Source organism: Pteropus vampyrus, unplaced genomic scaffold, assembly GCF_000151845.1.
Source record: "Pteropus vampyrus isolate Shadow unplaced genomic scaffold, Pvam_2.0 Scaffold463, whole genome shotgun sequence".
Taxonomy (NCBI): domain Eukaryota; kingdom Metazoa; phylum Chordata; class Mammalia; order Chiroptera; family Pteropodidae; genus Pteropus; species Pteropus vampyrus.
In genome coordinates this window covers 430,795-451,026 of record NW_011889244.1, presented here as the reverse complement: position 1 = coordinate 451,026, position 20,232 = coordinate 430,795, and the positions used below count along the sequence as shown (strand labels likewise).

The following is a 20,232-nucleotide window of genomic DNA, read 5'->3' as shown; positions in this document are numbered from 1 at the left end:
CTTCCTAGGTGGTCTCCCATCCAAGTACTAACCAGGCCCGACCCGGCTTAGCTTCTGAGATCAGACAGGATCGGGCTTGTTCAGGGTAGCATGGCTGTGGACTAAATTTTACATATTTTATGAAAACCACAGTCTTTGAGTTTGAGGCAGAAGGAACATTAGTTCACCTACAGTGTAATTTTCAAATATCAGTTCATTGGAATTCTGTGTCTGCAAGGTAGATTTACATCTATGCGAGATCTAACCTTCATTTTGTTTTCATTATTTTTCTCTCTATTGTTTGTGGATTTTATTAGTTCACGGAGCAAAAACATGAAACTAGTTTTTGGTCAGAAAAATCCTATGATGCTTTTTAAAAATTATTAGTCACTTGTATTGGAATAACCCAGCTTATGTTTGAGGAATCCAGTTTATGGAACAATTTAACTTGTGTGTTTATGTCTCCACAGAGGACGTCCCAGACTCTCCACCTGGCCACAGTTCCCCTAAAGTTGCTCTTCTTCCGCCCGTCCTGAAAAAAGTTCCTTCGGACAAGGAGAAAGAAGGCCAGGGTAGCCCCCAGCCCAGCCCCAGGACATTTTCCCAGGAAGGTAAGAAATGTTTTTCTCCAAGTTAGTGCTCCCCAAGGAGAGTGATTTTAAGAGAAAGGAATCTATCCTGGACTTAACTAATATCTTAGATTTTGTTTAAGTCAGCACCCCTTGGGTTAAATTTTGGAACCAGAGCGGTTTCTTGGTTCAGAAGCTTGATTCAACATTGGCGATGACATTGGATCTTAATAGAGGACCACACACAAAGAACGAAAAGCATAACTGAGACGCCAGCCCAGAGGTCTCATGTCTTTGTCACAGTCACCATTAGATGCACCTACACTGACTCCTAGCATATCAGGAGTGCCTTAAATATTATTTGGTGACTCATTTGATGCTACTTGTACGTTTCTAGGTCCCATTATTTCCAAGAAAAGCTTCCCCTGGTTGTGAATGATCGTTGCTGTGGTTCAGGAGCAACTGAACCCGAATGACCTTGGGGCTCACTGTGCTTGCTCAGTCATGAAGTCAGATGTTGCTCATTCCTAGAAGGTGGCATCTGCATGGACACGCTCAGAGCATCATTGTACCAGTTTGCTCCTTCTAATTTGTGGGTTAGAAGCAGAGCAAGATAGTCCTGGGGCGTGTATGCCATCTCCCAGTCAGATCAGGAGCGGCAGTGAGTGGAAGGGAAGCGTGTTTGAGTGGCTTCTGCACCCCACCCCCCCATCTCTTTTGCCCACCTCCCTTATTCCATTAAATGCACAGTTAACTCTTGGGTTCTTTCTTTCATAAAGTATAATGTGATTACTGTCTTTAAGCCCCATCTGTAAAGAAATTCCAGAGCCACACAAGTCATCGTGTCCAGATGGCTCTTATTGTGGGTTGGGGTTGCTTTGTTTTATTTCAGATTTGCTTGACGCTTTAGAATTTTTTGACCTCTTGCCTCTGACAGCTTCCTACATTGGCCAGTTTTCTTTTATTGATGGTAGTTTTGAAATCATTAGGAAGTAGTTCTGAGTGCTGTCTTAGTGATTCGGGAATCGAATGAAAGAAATGACACTGCCTGCTTTCTCATCTCTATTCTGCAGATTTTTTTGGTGGGTACAAGCTTTACCCACCTATTGGCCAAAAACAAAAGAAGGTGGGATTTTGACCAAAACTGATAAACCACTTCTGTCACACAGAGAAACCAAAGCCGTAAAAGGTGGCTGGCATGTACAGTCGTATTATACATGGTAAATAAACACAGGGTCAGTGTTATAGCCACAGCCTTTGGAAGACTTGGTATAGAAAGAAGAGCCTTTGGTGGTGCTGGATCAGAGTGGCTTGAGCCAGCAAGTGTCCCTGACAGCCCTGGTCATGCCACACAGCCCCTCCCCTGTACCTATGCTCATTTTCCTTCTGCAACTGCTGACTTTTTCGCTTCATTTCTAAGGAAACTTTGAAAATGTCTGAAGGAATCATGGGTGTGTGTAGGTGGGGGAAGTGATTAATTAAGAATGCTCGTCTTTTCAAAAGCAATTGAAATATGGAAGGATTAAAAAGAAAAGGTCAAGGTTGAATAATAATTAACATTTTTGAAGTGATATTTTCTAGATGCCTATATGATTCAAACAAGGCCTAGAATAACCCACCAGCCTCATGAGTAAGAATGTGTGTACAGAGCGTGTATAGTTCACAAAGTGGGTGACGTACTAGATGCCACCACTAGCATGTCCTTAGTCGTTTTGAGAATGTCATGGGTGGGTTCTCTCCACCGGAAGTTAAAAATGAGAGTTGCTCCTTAGACACTTCAAAGCTTGAGAGGTAAGTGTTTGATTCCCTTCCTCCCTCCCCATAAAAGCAAACATTATGAATGGTACATGCCTCCAACTTCCCAGGTAGATGGTAGGGAGTATAGAGCTGTGGAAACCAACACTTTCCCACCTGGGATCTAGAATAAGTTAATCACAGAATTATTCTGGTATCACTTGGTACTGAAATTGGAATGAAAATATACATTTCTAATGGCCGAGGTGGTAAGATTTTGACTTCAGTTCATTTATCAGCTTGCCCACTAAGCTGGCCCAGGAATGAGAGCCACTTGTGAACCCTGTCTTTCTTTTTCTTTAAAAAAGTGTTCATGATGTGCTCCTATTTTCTTGTACATTATTCATGCTGGTTACTTCATTTCCTTGTTCTGTGCCTCCCTTTGGACTAGCGTGCCCAACTAATTTCTGAAACAGGTAAACTGCTGTGATTTTGGGGGATTATTCCATAGTGAATGTGATCTTCATTAATCCATCCTGGAATCAAAATGGTAATGTTGGGGCCTTTTTGTTAGTACCTTTAGGGAGCAGATTCAGAGCTCACCTCATTTTGCACGATATTTCCATAATGTTGGCTGTTGAATTCTGTAGACGATGGTGCATCTGTTCAGGACCAGCACTATAGGTTCCTTGAATCCTAAGTGGGGTGGGTAAGCTGATATTTAATTTTTAATTTTTAATGTTTAATATTTGTTAATGTTTAATATTAATGTCAATACATTGATGTATTTGCTAATATAAAGGGTAAAATGAATCCCTTTTCCTCAGTAGTGCAAAGAGGAGATTATTACAAAAGACATTCAGATCATGACAGTGACAAGCCTTCCAGTAAAGAGAAAAGATCTTCAAAACTGTACTCCACCATTGCAGAAGAAGAGGTGAATGCAGTTGGGCACAGGAAGTCACAGCCAACAAATGGTTAGAGCCTTCGATTATCATCCCTCACTGCCCCAAAGCTTATGAACTGGCACTAACAAAAACAAACTTTAATCGAGTAACTTCTGTCCTCGGACTAGGATAATTCAATTCATACTACTGATTTTTTTTTCCTAAATGGCAACAGGATGGTCCTTCCATTTGAGGCAAAAAGTTTTTAACTTAAAATTTTAAATTAGGAATTCTTATGAGGAAGATCAAGTTATCTTGGAGTATAGTGATGTGTCCTTTCAAATTTTTGCGATTATGTCGGTTTATTTTTCTATGTGGCGTCACATCTCCTATCCTCTTCCTTTTTCTCTCTGTTCTATTAGATTTAAACTAGGATTGGATCAGAAATTCTTAGAGTAACACACTTTGTACCTTTAGGGAATATTGGCTTAACACTTTACATTATTTTAGAAAAGAATCAATAAAAAGCCAGCTACTAAATGAAGACCTTGTGTCATATACGTGATCTTTCAATTGACATTTTATGACCTTTTAGTGAGAAATGTCAGTTAACTTTTTAAACTCTAAGAACAATTTATTCTATTTCACAGCAGTTACTCTATGACGTCTTTCATTTGACACTGTAGTAAATTCTGTAATGTTCTGTTCAGGTGAGGACTGTCCCAAGAGACAAAAAGGAGACATTTCAAATCAGCTTTAATCTCCAGTGAGAAATTGTAGAACAATCATTGCTGATTCAGAGAGGAATTTTCTTTTTTTGTGACTGATTACTCTTGTAAAACTTTATCAGAGGTTAACATATAAGTAAATTGGCTCTAGGGATGAAGAGCATGGCACAGCTTTCTAGCTATAATTCCACATCCTTCACTGCCTCCTGAGAAAGTACCCCAGAAGGCAAGTCAATGGGAGTGACCTTATTATAGGAATAACTTCTTTTGCAAAAGGATAAACCATTCTCAAACTTGAGCACACTTTATTATTGATAATAAACCTCTTTGACCCTTCTTACAGCTTCACAACTCAATGAATTATGATTCCTCAAGTAGGAACTATTGTTTTGAGGACTCTCTTTGACATAGATTTAAAAACAAAAACAATAAAAAAGCATCTACCAACTTCCACCAGCAGCAGTAGTTGGAGCCAGCCTTCTTCGCCAGCACTGTTGGATGAGCCATGTGCCCTGACTTGCATGCTGGTCAGGTGCACACTAACCAGATGATGGGGTGGAGTTTAGGCCAAGACCCATAGCATAAAATGAAGTCTGAAGGTCACGTATGGATAGACCATATTGTTTGGGCCAGGTAGCACCTGCCTAGAGAAAACCCACTGGCTTGCTCCTTCACTTGTAAAGGATTTCTTGTGTGGTAGACATGTTTATAAAAAGGTGATTACAGTAACTCTTCTCTCTACAAGAGATTTTTCTCTGATATTTTCAAGGAAATCTGTTATCTTCAAGTTATAGAAAAATTATATAAATGAACACCTAAGACCTTTATTTTCTGAAGAGAGGCAGAGTTACTTCTTAGAATATATTAAATCAGAAGCTCTATCTCTGCATTGCTTCTTTGAATTAAGACACTGAAGGTCACATAGATATTTCTAGATTTGGGAAATTTACATTTGAACTATTATATCAGTTGACTTATGTTACTTGGTTATTAACAAAGCACCCTTGATGCAATGCAAGTTCTATCTTCATTAGGCCATTAAAAGCGCTTTTTACACAAAAGAGGCCACCTCCCGGTGCCACACCAATTATCCTAAAAGGCCTTGAGTTAGAGTAAAAAGAAGATGAAGACAGAGATAAGACAAATCTTAAAAAGGCAAGAAATTCTGTGTCTGTCTTAGATTTTCTCATGACCTCTTTGCTTGAAATTCTGATTGTGATGGGCTATTGTCAGATTTCGATGGAATTAAATTGGACCACCTTGTATTTGCTTTTCTGCCTTGATTTTTTGAGATACCAGAACAAAAAAAGTAATTTTACAGGAGCTTCAATTAAATTTTACATGTAATATAATTTTATTTTGTTAGTGCCAATTTTTAGCACTTGACTGTTTCACCCTTGAGAACTGCATAGCAGTCTGCTTTCTGAATAGTTTCTGGTTAACAAATAGCACTTAGCAGAGCAATTTTATTAAACCATTGTCTGTATTTTCCTTTAAATCTTTTAAAAGTAGCTCTGTGTACTTTCCCTTAAATCTTTAAAAAGCAGCTCTATTTATCCTAAAACAGCTCTCTGATTTTCCTCAATCACGTATCGATGAAACAGAGGCTATTGTTCTCAAAGCACACTGCATATTTTTATCATGATTATCATTTTTTAATTGTGTGGTTATTTCAATATTGATTTGACAGGTAAAATGCTTTCTTTTACTAGAAATATTTATAACTGCATCTTTTGAATTTCATATCATTTCCCTCTACAATTAATTCTACTCTGTGATGTTTTCATTAGAACATGTTTCGTTTTCTTGAAGAAAATAGTTGATTTTGGCTTTGTATGAACTGTAATGTATCCTATTTATATAGGCCATCTAATTCTGAGTTTGTTTTTATGTATCACTTGCTTCTTCCATAATTCAAAATATAGCCAACAAATATTTGGCTATGGCTTATAATCTGTAATCCAGTGCTCTAGTCTACTTTTTCACCAGATCTGGATTCTACTACCCCTATATGAGTTCTTCAAAAGAAATATAACAGTTAGTTGGCATTTTTGGCTCTTGCCAGAAGGTGTAAAAAATCAGGGCTGACTACCGAATATTATTTTAAGGTCATAATGTTTTTCTTCTGGAAAATAAGGATGTCAGTGGAGCTTAAAATGGAGAAAAGCTCAAATTTTCATATGAATCTCTAATTCTGAGTTTATATGCATGTTTCAGAAGCTTTAAAATTAGCATATATATTTGCATATATATGCAAAGTCAAATCATCTTCAAGAATGTTTGAGCCTCTGTGCCAATTATCACCACTATAAACAGGATGTGAATATATTTGAAGTGTTTGTGTTGAATAAATTACCTGTTTACTTACTCGGGTATCTTATAGTTTTAATGGTATATGGAGTAGTAATAAATATGTATATAGACACATGTATAGAGACCCTCCAGGACTTTAACTGTATGAATACTTGCCTTGAATAAGTGTTACGAAAACAGTTTGATTTTTTTTTTACTCTGTATAAAAAACATCAAGTCAGGCTGCCAAGAAGGTTCATCTGAATTAGTAAAAAGTCTGAATTTTATAAATATTTTTAAATAATTTCTGAAGTTTGAAGTTTCAAGCAAACGTAATCTTATTTAGGCTGTCCAGTAATGGGATCCTTACCAAACCTACTTCAATATCATTGTAATTAGCATCCTAATTAGATGCTGCCTAAAGACTGGAAAACAAACTTGACAAACAACATTCCCCCTAGAAAGTTGTTTGTAACTGGTGATCTGGATTAACAGGAAGGTAGGAGGCTGGGAGACAGAGTGCTTTGGTTTCCAAACTTAACTGTGTTAGTTGTGTGACCTTAGTTCCTTAACCTCACTATGCCTCAGTTTTCCTATCCGAGAATGGTGCTGCCTATGATACTAAGGAAAATGTCAGCCTGGTACGAGTCTCCTTATCACATTCACACTCACATATGATAGAGTTTAGTCAATGAAAATGAATATTTTGGGAATGAATTTTTAAATAGTGTCATTGCCATAGTGATCTACTTTGGCAACCCTCTAGAAAGGACATGTTATTATTCCTCTCAGTGACTGGATTGGATGAATTAAAATTGTTGCTTTCATGATGAGTACTGAGTCTATGCCACCATCCCAGAACCCAGCCTGGTAACTTGTTAATGTTTGCTATATCCTCCCATCCCCCAGCCCGAGGACTCAGAAGCCCAGTGTCACTTAGCTAGAGACTAAAGGACAGGCTGCTTTTTGTGGGAAGATTCCTGTGTTGGATTTCTCTGAATGTCAACCAGCCCTGCTACAATCACACTGGTCCAGGGTTATCTCAGTTTTTATCTATGACATAAACATTTTCGATTGCATGAATTTCTCCATTTTTAGAGAGTACTCAGATGTCATATCACATAACATTAATTAGACCTGGGATTTCCAAGAAGCTAAAATATTGAGAAGTTTGAAAAGTTTTTTAAATCTAGGAACTGGAGCAAATATGTTTGCTCTGAAGACAAATGAGCAATGTATCACCATATCTCTTCCCTTGAACCTGTAGTTTTGGAAATTTATTCTTGAGTCGCTTGATACAGAAGAGCAGCTTATTTTGGTTTTAAAATGGAATGAATAAAATTTTCTGTCAGATTTTGCTAATAATGCTCTATTTTGAGGTTAAATTATTAGAAAGGTGTCTTTCAGATGATGTCATTATAAATCTACTTCCTCCTGTTCATAGTACACACAAAAGTTGAGAATTTTAAAGGACTCTGTATTACTATCAAATCAGTTTTGTGATAAAGGGCAAACTATAGAAAATTATGTACCTTCTTCCTAGAACCTGGCTTGTAAACAACTTTCAAAGAACCAATCAAATGAGTACATTCAATTTTTTTACTCTATTCTAAAAAATAAAAATCAGTTATGATATTTATTCATTGCTTCCTCCCCACCCCAAAAATAAATAAATAAATAAAAACTGTTGGATAAAAGAAGTCAAAATTTTTTTTAATTACTTACCTTCATTATGAGATTTGAAAGGTTTATTCTTTTCAGAATTTGCAGTAATTTCAAGTTAATATAATTAACTAAACATTTAAATTTTTATTGTCTAGAGATCAGAATCAGCCCTGATAGCCAGATTGGCAAGAGAAGTACTTTATGATGTTTGCACTTTTACTATTAGGTTCCATTAGCTTTTACTTCCTGAAACACTTTTTAGTGGATTAAACATTTAAATAGCTAGTTCCTGGCAAGATGAGTTCTTTAGCATAATGATAAAATTAAAATGATCAGAAGCATCTACTGAATCCTATTGCTTTTCCAGGACCTGGAAATTTCTGAGTGATGAGGCAGCTGCACTCTTCTTTCAAGCCAGATAGAGTGCATGGGTTTGGTATTTTTAGCTTAAGGGGTGTGTCTATATAATAGACTTGGTAAGTAATAATAACCCTTATTACTTTGGTATATGGCACCAGAACCTTTTCCCAAGGTATAGTGGCATTACAGCTGTGATCTAGTTGGGAAAAACATAAGCTTTGAAGAGAGACGTAATTTAAATTTGATTCCAGGTATTACAAAACCTATCTTCCAGGATAGTAGTGAAGAATAGCAATAATAAAAACAGAAAGTGCCTGACATGGAACATGACAAAGGCTCAGTTCCAGCAAATATTCTTCATCATTGCTTTGTAAAGTCTCAGCGAATCCTTCATGTTTATATGTAATCAGAATAGGCAACGATAATGGCAGTTCTTCCTGGAGGCTACTTCCAAAAAGATTGAATAGACCATAGGCGGTATTAATTCATTTTCACAAGACTTTAAACTATTCATCTAGAGAGTGAAACAGGTTTTCTGTGAGACAGAAAAGTCTGACGAAGATGGCTGGGACCTTTCCTTATATCTTGTCCCAAAGTAGAAAATCTCAGTCAAACCTAAATGTCCTGCAGAGGCACCAAAGGGAACATCTGTCCAGCAGTGACTCCTCAAAGCTGTTTGCCCTGTTCTCTCTAATGCACAAGGGGGCAACTGTGACAGGAGGTCACCTGCACATTAGCTTCGGAGCGCTTCTCCTTCCTGACATCTCCCTTCACTCCCTCCCTTCATCCTCACCTTCTGGGGTCTTCACCCTCAGATTATCAACTATATCTATTAGAGGCTCACCCTCTCGTAGACTGGAGTTTTATATGTTGTTTTAATTTTTTCCATTTCGTTGGTGTAATTTCTGTCTGGAATCTAAATATAATTGGTAAGTTGTTTCTGAGACAGTTCATCCTGATCCCCCTCACTCTTCAGGGCCCTGCATCTCATCCCATTACTGGTGAGGTCACTGGTATTACCTTGTTAATCAGTGGTAACTTCCTTTTCTTTCTGTTTCAGTTTCAAGGAGAAGCTGGGGCCAGCAGGCCCAGGAGTATCAAGATCAAAAGCAGTGGTCCTCCAGTAAAGACAGCCATCAAGGCAGCAAATCTAGTGACTCTGGGGAAGAAGCAGAAAAAGAGTTTATTTTTGTGTGAAGGTCACCACACAGAAGTCCCGCCGTGCAGGGCACTTTGTTAGCCATCAGAGAAGAACCCAGGGCAATACTTCCCACTTTCTATGCACTCTTCTCTTGGTGCTCTTTTTTTTTTTCCTTTTCCTTCTATCTTTCCTTTTTTTTTAACAGACCCATTTCTTGGTAATCAAAGAACATTTGGGCTTCTCTCAACCCTTGGCATTTGATTTCTAAGCATTCCTTCATATGCCTTCAACAAATGCCAGCAAATATCCCATGGGCTGTACTTGAATTTCTCTGAGGCAGCTACTGTTTGCCCTGCAAATGAGAGTTTGGAGGTGAACAAAGTAACTGGATATGAACCTGTACAAGAATGTCATCCAGGTACCAGTGGGGTATTCTTGCATGTACCTGTGTCAAATCTGCACTTGACTCAATAGCAAAATGTATTCTTGATGTATGCAATTGCACATTGTAATTATATTAACAGAGCACACTAATCATTTGTATAAATTATATATATTAGATCTTTGGTATGGTTTCTACATTCTCCCGTGGGAACTTCTTCCTTCCTGATGTAGAATTGTACATTTAAACTTGGTCAGTGACCTTTGCAGTACCATCAACAAGCACAGCAAGAACAGAGTGAGAGAGGTCCATGGCTGCCTCTACCATGTGCCCAGATTAATGTATATAGTTGATTGGAATGAAGATTTATGAATATTTGTGTTCTTTGAAGGCCTTTAATTTCTCTCTGCATATTAGCTTTTAATGTGTGATTTTAAAAGAGAATACTTTGACACTTGTAAAAAATCAAAATACTACTCTTTTTAAGACATTCGCAAATATTCACTTACATTACTGGCTAAAGGTATTTTATTTGGATGTATATTTATACCAATAAACTGATTTTACAAGTGGAATTTTGACCTCCAGTTACTTTTTTAACTTAGGTTTGGCTTGTGCTGATGAACTGTGTTTCCCACTCCCCGCCACACACACAAATCCAGAATAATTACAGTTCCCAGATAATCCACCCAAGTTACATTCAAAATAAATGAAACTTGATGATTCTATTGCCTACTCTCATCTTTGAGAAATCATGAAATTTATCGAAAGGTTTATTTATGAATTTGATCAGTTCCCATTGCTTCAAATCAAGGGTCATATATGGGATGTGAATGTGAACTATGAAGTATGATTGGAAGAGTTGCCAGCAGTGCGGTCGTCTGTTGGAAAGAATCACGGTAGGTGGGGCTGTGTGATATGACTGTTTAGGGTTACATTTAGGGTTGATTTTATGTATAGGGTTAGGTTTAGGGTTAGAATTAGGATTGAGGTTTTGTAGATGGTTAGGGTTAAGGTTGAGTTGGATTTTAGGTTATTATTTAGGGTTTGGGTTAGGGGTTGAGGTTAGGTATAGGGATAGGATTAGAGTTACCATTAGGGTTATGGAATGGGTTAGGTATAGGGACAGGTTTCAGGTTAAGCTCAGGTTTTAAGTTAGGCATAAGATTAAGTTTAGGGTAAGAGTTGGAGTTGAAGTTCGATATAGGGCAAGTGTTAGGGTTAGGGTTGGGGTTATGGGAAGGGTTAGGTATAGGTTTAGGGTTAGTGTCAAGTTTTAGGTTCAGATTAGGTATATGGTTAGGGTTATGTTTAATGTTGGAGTTGTAGAGTTAGGCTTGAGGTTATATATAGGATTAGGTTTTTGTTTAGTGGTGTAGATTAGTGTTTGGTTTAAAGTTAGAATTAGATAATGGAGAGGGTTAAGGTAGAGGTTAGGTATCATGATAGCTTAGAAGTTAGGTTTAATGTTAGGGTTAGGGTTAGGGTTGGGGTGAGGGTAAGGTTTGGTTTTGAAATTAGAACTGATAGGGTTAGGGTTGTTAGGTGCAGGGTCAGATTAGTTTGGTTATAAAGGTTAGGTTAGGGTTTCTAGCAGGTTTAGGGTTAGGGTTATGGAGAGGGTTAAGTATACAGTCAGGGTTAGGGTTTATGTTAATGTTAAGAGTAGGGTATCGTATAGGATTAGTGTTGAGGTTAGGCATAGAGTTAACATTTGTGTTAAGGTTAGGGTTGATGTTAGGTACAGGGTTAAGATTACTGTTAGGGGTGTGGTTAAGTTTGAGAAAAGGTTTAGGGTTGAGGTTAGATAGAAAGTTAATGTTAGACTACGTTTGATGTTTAGGGTTCTGAAGAAGGATGAGTTTATAGGGCTATGGTTTAAAAGTAATTTTTTATCTTACATTTTGGGTTAGGGTTACAATTAGTGTTAGGGAGGGTAAGATATAGCATTAGGGTTAGGTTTAGGGTTTGGCATGTGAGTCGGGTGGGGCAGGGTCTCAGGGAATCACCAGGGCCAGATGAACAGTGTTAACCAAGTTAACGGAGAGCTCAGCTATGGTACTTGCCTGTCCCTGCTACCTGGGCAGAGGGAGGACTCAATAAAGAAACAGTGGCATCTGCCAGCACTTTCCTGACCCCTGCCCCTCTATCCCTTACTCCTTCCTATATGTCTTGTACTTTTTAAGCTGCTGCCCCAGTGCTGGAACTCGGGGCAAGTGAGTTTATGAGTGAGTCTCTGCATAGGGCCTTGAAGAGGAATGCCTGGGAATCCAGCATCCCTCTGTCTCACTCAGCCACAATCTTCACTGGCTTTCACAGCCAAATGTTATAGAGACTTCTCTTCCCTGCACTGGCGCCCTGGGCTGGGGAGCCCAGTGCGGGGCTGGGAGCCTTGTACCTCGCCAGGGGTTGGGGTCAACTCTGCAGCCATGACAGCCCACTCACCTCTTAACCACGATACCATAGGCGTGGGGCCTGCTTACTTCACATCTCTGCCCCTCCTGCCAGTCTCATGTGGCCAACAGTAAGAAACATTAAAGCAACTGCTCAGAAGGTCAAAGTTTCTTTTAGGATCCTTTTATAGGTATTCTTTCAAAGTCATTTTGCCTTTTAGAAGCTTCTATATGTTAATCAAAGAATTCAGTCCATTGTACCAAAGAAGTTTGGAATTCCCTTTTTAAGGGAGGCCCCTTGAGGTGAACATAAAACCAAATTTTTCCTGAATGGCCATTAGAGTTTCAAATTATTTTGCATAGTTGGTCCATTTTGTTTTTTAAAAAGGAGGTACCAAAGTGTTTGCATATAATTAGCTAGATTTCCCAAAGAAGAAACTTTGGGGAACTTTTAGAAGGTCTTCTTGTTAAAGGTAAATTCTCCCAAAAATTGTCAAGACCAAACAAAAAGACAAAAGAGGTGATAAGGCTATCTTTGAATCATTTAATTCCTTAGAGGATTTTACTAATTGAAAAATGCCTCCCTTTCAGCTTGTTTAACATTTCTAAGATCCACTAATTGTGCATGTAAATATACTAATTTTAGAATTTCAAAAGATCTCCAGGGTGGCCACTGTAATTCCCATTTGTCCTTTTTATCAGAAGTCCATAGAGACAAATACTTAGCAAAGGATGCTAAATACAGCTGCCATTCCAAATTGGAGTTGTCTATCCATAATAAAAAGAGGGTGCCCTATGACAAAAATTAGTATCAGAAGATCCCATGATAAAAGCTCTAAACCTCAACTGAAGGAGGGAGATTTGGAACTGAGAGTGCTCACCACCGGAATCCTGGAGCCATTGGTGGAACAGCAGAGCACAAAGAGCTCAAGCAGCTACCTCACTTGGATCCAATAGCAGCACCAGAATTGAAGGAAAGCATTCTTTGTATTCCACTCTTGACACCATATATGCCTAACAAACTCGAAAAGAGTCTGAAGGCTTTGGTTAGAAATCAGTGATAAAGATTTATTCAAAGGTCTTAGGGATTTCAAACTGAAAACATAACTTGGCAATTCCCAGTGTTCTGAAGAAAAAAGAAAAGCTAAGAGTTCTTATAGTAAGTACGTTCTTGAGAAGAATCAGTCCTGCATTCTTAGCCTAAGGATTGGTCCAAGATGCTTATCATTCAGATGTCAAGATGTCTAATAATGGCTGGTCATGTTTGGTGGTCTGGATAATGGATATTAGATGGTCTGTATACATGAACCATTTTTTCCTTAATCCTTCAGAGGATGATGAGAGGCCCACTAAGAGAACATGTACTACACATGCACATTTCACCACTCTTCTGTATCAGGAACAAGGCAGGTGTCTGGAGAATCCAAGTACCAGGATCTGCCTCTGGCTCTTGAAGTAATAAAACATATGCCTAAGAAAAACTCTCACCTATACATGCTCATTTCCTTTCCAGAAGGCTGAACTAGGAAAATCTGGACTGCCTTTCCAGAGCAAGACAAGATGGGCTGGACATGAATTTCTGAATTGGGAGACACCTGGATATCTTAATGGCTATGGAGCCCAGACAGCAACTCCAAATGGGAATTTGAACTGTAGCCACTTTAAAGCTAACACCTCACAACAATAATTTGGAGGGATGGGAGTTCCCTCCATGCTGGTGGCCGTCAGGTATGGAGAGCTCTCACTGCCCAAGGCTGGTGACAAGGTGACTTACTGCATGTCAGTAGATGCTTCAGTTCCTGGGCACCAAGAACAAGGCAGGTGTCTGGGAAGATTGTGTCCCAGCAGCTACATCTGGTTCTTGGTGATAACAAAACATATGCCTAATTAAAAGCCCTCATCTACACATATGCACATCACCTCCGTGAAGGCTGAGCTGGAAAAATCTGGACCGCCTTGTCAGAGTGAGGCCAAGTGGGCTGGCCATGAATTTGTGCAATCAGAGACACTTGGAAGTCTTGATTGCTAAAGATACTTGGAATCCCATCATGCTGCCTTCTCAATGGTTTTCATGAATAGTGGGGGCTCCCTTACACTGGAGGATTTGCAGTGGTTTGGGAGCTGCCCACTGAGCCTCTTAGTTTTGGAGGGTCCCAGGTGCTCAGAGCCTGCTGACAGGGAATCTACTGCACATGCTTGCCACCACAGGTTCAGAGCACCAGAGACCAAGAACAAGGAAGGTGTTGGGAGAGGCCTGGTCGTAGAAGCGGCCTCTAGCTATAGGGGGTAGCAAAGCATATACCTAATTAAGAACCCTCATCTACACTTATACACATTCTTCCCTCTGAAGGCTGAGATGGGAAGCTCTGGACTGTCTTGCCAGGGCAAAGGCAGGTGAACTAACCACAATTTTCTGCAATGGGAGACACCTGGACATTGATTACCACAGAAGCCTAGAAAACTATCAGACAGTAAGTCCAGATGGGGACATGGACTGTGGCCACTTTGAATCTACCATCTCATGGCAATTGGGGGAGGGGTAGAGCCTTCTTGCACACTGCAGGGTATGCAAGTGGTTGGGAGCCACCCTTGAGCCCCACAGGCCTGGAGGGCCCCAGCTGTCCAGGGCCTGGGGATGGGTTGCCTACTGTGGATGTACAGGTTGTGTAGGTTCTGGCATCAGGTACTGGGGACAAAGCAGTGGTCTGGCGAGGTCAGGTCTCAGGAGCTGCCTCTACCTCTTGGGGATAACAATGTATGTGCCTAATTAAAAGCCCTCGCTTGCACATATGATCATTCTTCCCCTTGAAGTCTGAGATGGGAAGATCTGGACTGCCTCGCCAGGGCGAGGATGGGTAAGCTAGCATGGATTTTTCCAATGAGGGACATCTGGATGTTGCGATGACTGGAAAAGCCAAGGACCCCATCAGGCAGCAAGTCCAAATAGAAACTTGGATTGTGGCCACTTAAAGCTGCCACTTCACAATGAATGCCAGGACGGGTAGAGGCTCTCTCCAAACTGGAAATTATACAGGGGTTTGGGGACCCCACCCCTAAGCACCCCAGGCATAAAAGCCCTAGCTACCCAAGGAAGGTGGCAGGTGCCTACTGTGCATGTACAGGTTACTGCAGGTCCAGGGCACCAACGACTAGATAGAAACAAGGCAGGTGTCTGAATAGGCCAGATCTCAGGAGCTGCCTCTGGCCCTTTGGGGGTAACAAAACATTAGCTTAACTGATAGGCCTTACTTCCACATGTATGCATTCTCCCCTGAAGGCTGAGGTGAGAAAATCTGGACTGCTTTAAATCTTCCCCCTCAAAATGAGTTCTAGGAGGAGTGAGGGCACCCTCCACACTGGAGGCTATGCAGGGGTTCGGGAAGGGCCCTAGAGCTCCCCAGGCCTGAAGGCCCCAGCTGATCAAGACCAGCTGACTAGCTATACTTGGTACATTTGTATGTGTGGATTACAACAGGTCAGGGTAATGGGACCAGGGACAAGCAGTTTTCTGGGGCGGCTGGGTCCCTGGAGATGCCTCTTTGGGGTAAAGCAGATCAGAACAAGTGTCCTCAAGATGTGCCATATTGGCATGGGAATGATTTTAAGCCCAAAGCAATGAAGACCCTGTGGGCTCATGAGAAGCTTTTATTTCTCCCTTAAAGAATTTAAATTTGAGGAATTGCCCATAATGAGTCTATCAGAAGTAATTTTTTATGACTTATCTGTATGGCATTACAAACTTCTAATTACTCAATATCTGCTCTTAACATCCTGTGAATGACCTTCCTCTCCTCTGAAGCCCCAAGGAAACTTACCTAGTCCTTATCACAGAATACCATATATATATCATTTTAACTTTCTGTGTTTGAACCTTTCATGTATACAGAGTCTCTGACTCTCATTTATGTGGGGTTTCCATACATATGTATGTAATTAAATTTGGTTATTTCTCTTGTTAATCTGTCTCCTGTTGATTCTATTATTAAACCAGCAGAAAGAACTTAGAAGGGTAGAAGTAAGTTTTTCCTCCTCCATGGGGTATAAGGCATAAGCCTAATTAAAAACCCTCACTTACACATATGTGCATATTCCTTCTGCAAGCTACACTGGGAAAATCTGGACTGCCTTGCCAGTGTGAGGCCGGGCAGGCTGGCTATGGTTTCCTCCAATAAGAGACACCTGGAATTCTTGATTGCTAGAGAAGCCTGGGGCTCAGTCAAGTCCAAATGTGGATTGACTGCTGCTTGTTTAAAGCTGCTGCCTCAGAACAATATTCAGGGATGACCTTCCTCCACCCTGAAGTCTATTCAGGTGATTTAGTATAGGCTGAGCTAAAAGACCTGGAGGTCCCAAGCTGCCCGGTGCCAGCTGACTGAGTGCATAGTGCGAATGCACGGACCATGCGGGTAAGGCTAGGCAGGCATCTGAAATAAGGCAGGTGTTGATAGAGGCTGGGTCACAGTAGTGGTCTCTTGGAGGTCTAAGATGTCAGCCGAAACATAAGCCCTATGTATTAATGGGTAATTTTTCCCCCGAAGGTGCAGCTGGAGGTTATTTAACTGCCTTACCAAAGAGAAGCCGGGTGGGCTGCACATGGGAACCTCGATTGCTGGATGAAGCCTGAGACCTCATCAAGGAACAAGTGTGCTGAAGACGTCACCAGTTAAAGCTACCACCTTAGAAAATTTAAGGAGGTGGGCTTTCTCCACTCTAAAGCCTATGCAGGTGTTTTGGGATGGGCCCAAGCTCCACAGGCTTAGAGGGTCCTGAGTGCTAAAGTCCAACTGACAGGGCGTATACTGTGCGTGTGTGGATTGTGCAGGTCACAGCAGGAAGGAATCTGGAACAAGGCACATGTTAAGAAGGCTGGGTCACAGGAACAGGCTCTTGTGGGTTCAAGGCATCTGCCCGATACCAAAGCTTAATCTACACAAATGTACATATTGCTCCTAAAGGCAGAGCTGGAAGAATCTGGACTCCCTTGCCAGGTTGGGTCTGGGTAAGCTGGTTTGGATATCCAGAAAAAGACACCTGGGAGCCTTGATTGCTAGAGAACCCCAGGGCCCTATTTGGCTGCAAGTCAAAGTGGGGAATAAATGTTGTCAGTTTAAAGTGCTGCCTCAGAATAATTTTGAGGGGTTGACTTCCTCCATTCCGGAGGCTATGCAGGTAATTGAGATTGGGCCCTAGCTCCACAGGCTGGAGGGCCCCTCTGCCCAAGTCTGGCTGATGGGATGTATACATTGCTGGCATGGGCCACTCAGGTCAGGGCACCCAGGGACCTGGGACAGGTCAAGAGTTGGGAATGGCTGGGTCATAGGAGCAGGGTCTTGGGGGTAGAGGTCATCTTCGTAATGACAAGTCCTCACAAATGTGAATATTACTGCTAAAGGCAGAGCTGGAAGAACCTGGACTGCCTTGCCAGGGTGGATCCAGGCAGGCTGGCTTGGGCAGCCTTCCAGAAGAGACATGTAGGAGCACTGATTGCTGGAGAAGGCCAGAATCCCATCAGGCAACAAATCCAGATGGGGACTGACTATCTTCGGTTTAAAACTGTCATCTGAGAACAATTTGGGGGGCTCCCTCCACTTTGTAGGCTATGCAAATGGGAACTTACCCATGTCTCACAGACCTGGAGGGGCCCCTCTGCCGAAGGCTAGCTGAAGGAGCGCATATTACTCAAGTGTAAGCTGCTCAGGTCAGAGTTCGAAGGGACTTGGAGCATGGCAAATGTCTAAAGGAGCCTGGTCGTGAGAGTGGGCTCTTGGGGGTACACGGCATCTTCCTAAATTCAAGCCCTGATCTAAACAAATGTACATATTCCACCTGAAGGCAGAGGTGGAAAAATCTGAACTGCTTGGCTGGGGAGTGGCTGAGCAGGCTGGCCAGGGTATCCTCCAATAAAGAGACATTAGGAGCCTTAATTTGTGGAAAAGCCTGGGACCCCACCAGGCAACTAGTATGCATGGGGGTTGACTATCAACAGTTTAAAGCTGCTGTCTCAAAATGATTTTCCAGGGGGAGGCTACATACACTTTGAAGGCTCCATAGGTGGTGGGGGCTGGCCCTAGTTCCTCAGATCTGGAGAGCCCCAGCTGCCCAGGGTTGGCTGAATGGGATCCTACTATGCATGCATGTGACAAACAACTCAGTGTAGCTAAAAACTTGACTGGAGAATGGGTAAGGAGAATCACAGGAGGGGCTCTTGAAGGATAAGGCGTATGCCAACTTGAAAGCCCTAACCTACCCAATGAGCAATTTGCTCCCCTGAATGCAGAGCTGTTTTCCTGAACTACCTTTCTAGGTCAGGGCAGGGAAGGTTGGGAGCCCTGGGAGCCCTGGTTGCTGGAGAGGCTCTGTCAGGCAGCAAGTCCCAATGGGGACTACTGCAGCCAATCTGCAGCTGCCAGCTCATGGTGGGTGTGACTTATCCATACTGAAGACTATGTGGGTGGTTGGGGCCAGGCTCCAGCTTCACTAGCCGGGAGGGACCTAGCTGCCCAAACCTGGCTGAAGGGGTGCAAATTGCACATGCACATGCAGTGCAGTTCAAGATAGCCAGGGACATGGAATAGGACAGTGGCACCCAGGAAGAGGCTAGGTCACAGGAGCAAGATCTTGGGTATATAAGGCATCTGCCTAACTTTTAGCCCTAATCTACACAAATGCACATATTTCTCCTGAAGGCAGAGCTGAAGGATACTGGCCTGCCTTGTTAGAGTAGGCCAGGTGAGCTGGCTTGATATCATCTTATACCTATTAGCCCTGGTTGCTGGAGAAGCCCAGGAACCCATCAGGCAGCAAGTCCAAATGGGGACTAACTGTTGCAAAATTATAGCTGCCACCTCAGGGTAATTTTCAGGGGGTGGGCCCCCTCCACACTGGAGATTATGCAGATGGTTGGAGTTGGGCCCAGTTACACAGGCCTGGAAGGCCCTGGCTGTTCTAGGCCAGCTGATGGGGTGCATACTACACATGAGCATTTTGAGCTAAAGTTCTGCATCCAGGCAAAGATTAGTAGAGGCCAGATCACAGGAAAGCCTGTGAATGCGGAGCTCAAGTTTCCTAAACTGCCTTGCTAGAGTGGGGGTAGGTGGGCTGATTGAAGTAGGCTTGGTGAGACTAAAGGCATGTCCAAGAGGTAGAAACAAACACAAATATTTGTGAGCACTGGCAGCCACTGTAACTATGCTAATCTCTTCAGGCTCTGATATACTCTTTTATCCATGTCTATTTTGGACATCAGGATTGAACAGCCATATTCTTGGGTTAGGAAATCCTCTTTTCTGGACAGTACTAACAGGCTAGCTTCAACTTTGTCTTTCAGCTTCTGAATTTCTTCTCCTTTAATGGTACACTACTATTGGACCTGCTGACACTATTAAGCTATTGTCAGACCATAGCTGCTTCCCTGTGAGCAGAAAGAGCCTATCACATAGAAAGGCAACTGTTGAGACTGTGAAATCTAATTTATTAGATAGGATAAATATAGGCATAGTATTCAACTTAGCCTCCGAGTCTAAAGTTGTTGAGTTTTAGAATTAAGTCATGATTTTATCCTTAGTATCATTCAGTCTTACCTCAGACTTACAAGACCTCAAAGTCTGAGTTGATAAAATAAAAATGATTTTATCTGATTGACATGAGGCACAGCGCTGAACTTCCTTAAAGTCTTTCTACCTCTTTCTTTTCCTTCTCCCAGTGGCAGTCTCATAGCCAATACATTTTCCCTTTGATAAATTAAAATGCATTTGTGAGATTCTTCTTGTTAAACGTCAACCATGTTGGCAAGTTGCATATGGTTGGTCAACAAAGGTATTTTATTATAGACATTCAGGAGTATTTTATTATAGACATTCAGACATTTTTTTCCAAGTGTCATGAAAAGGTCTAAGATTACAGGATACTGCTCATGAAAGAATGGTCTACTCCTACCAAGGAAAAGAATAGTGAGGTGTTACTAAAGGCATGTCCTAATTGTGATCACCTGAAGCTTGAGAAAGAATTCAAAAAGAGTCTAAGCTTTCCCACAAGTTTCATGTAATTACCTACCCACATTTCCTTTAAAATGTTTCATCGTCTTATTTCTTCTATGTTTTTTA

The 20,232-nt window shown here is 41.4% G+C and overlaps 1 protein-coding gene across 9 annotated transcripts in view; it reads left to right on the top strand.

Moving 5' to 3' along the window:
- The window catches only part of CARMIL1 (capping protein regulator and myosin 1 linker 1), a 268,640-nt gene extending 258,328 nt beyond the window's left edge, over positions 1 to 10,312 (top strand). For 4 of the 9 annotated variants that reach the window (XM_023524450.1, XM_023524453.1, XM_023524449.1 and 1 more), the window contains 3 exons: positions 450 to 590; positions 3,110 to 3,259; positions 9,275 to 10,312. In XM_023524450.1, coding sequence (XP_023380218.1) covers positions 450 to 590; positions 3,110 to 3,259; positions 9,275 to 9,411 — 428 coding nt within the window. In that variant the 3' untranslated portion in view covers positions 9,412 to 10,312. The remainder of the gene's footprint in view (positions 1 to 449; positions 591 to 3,109; positions 3,260 to 9,274) is intronic. The other 5 variants (XM_011382163.2, XM_011382161.2, XM_023524448.1 and 2 more) reach the window with 4 other exon arrangements.
- The last annotated feature ends 9,920 nt before the right edge of the window (positions 10,313 to 20,232 follow it).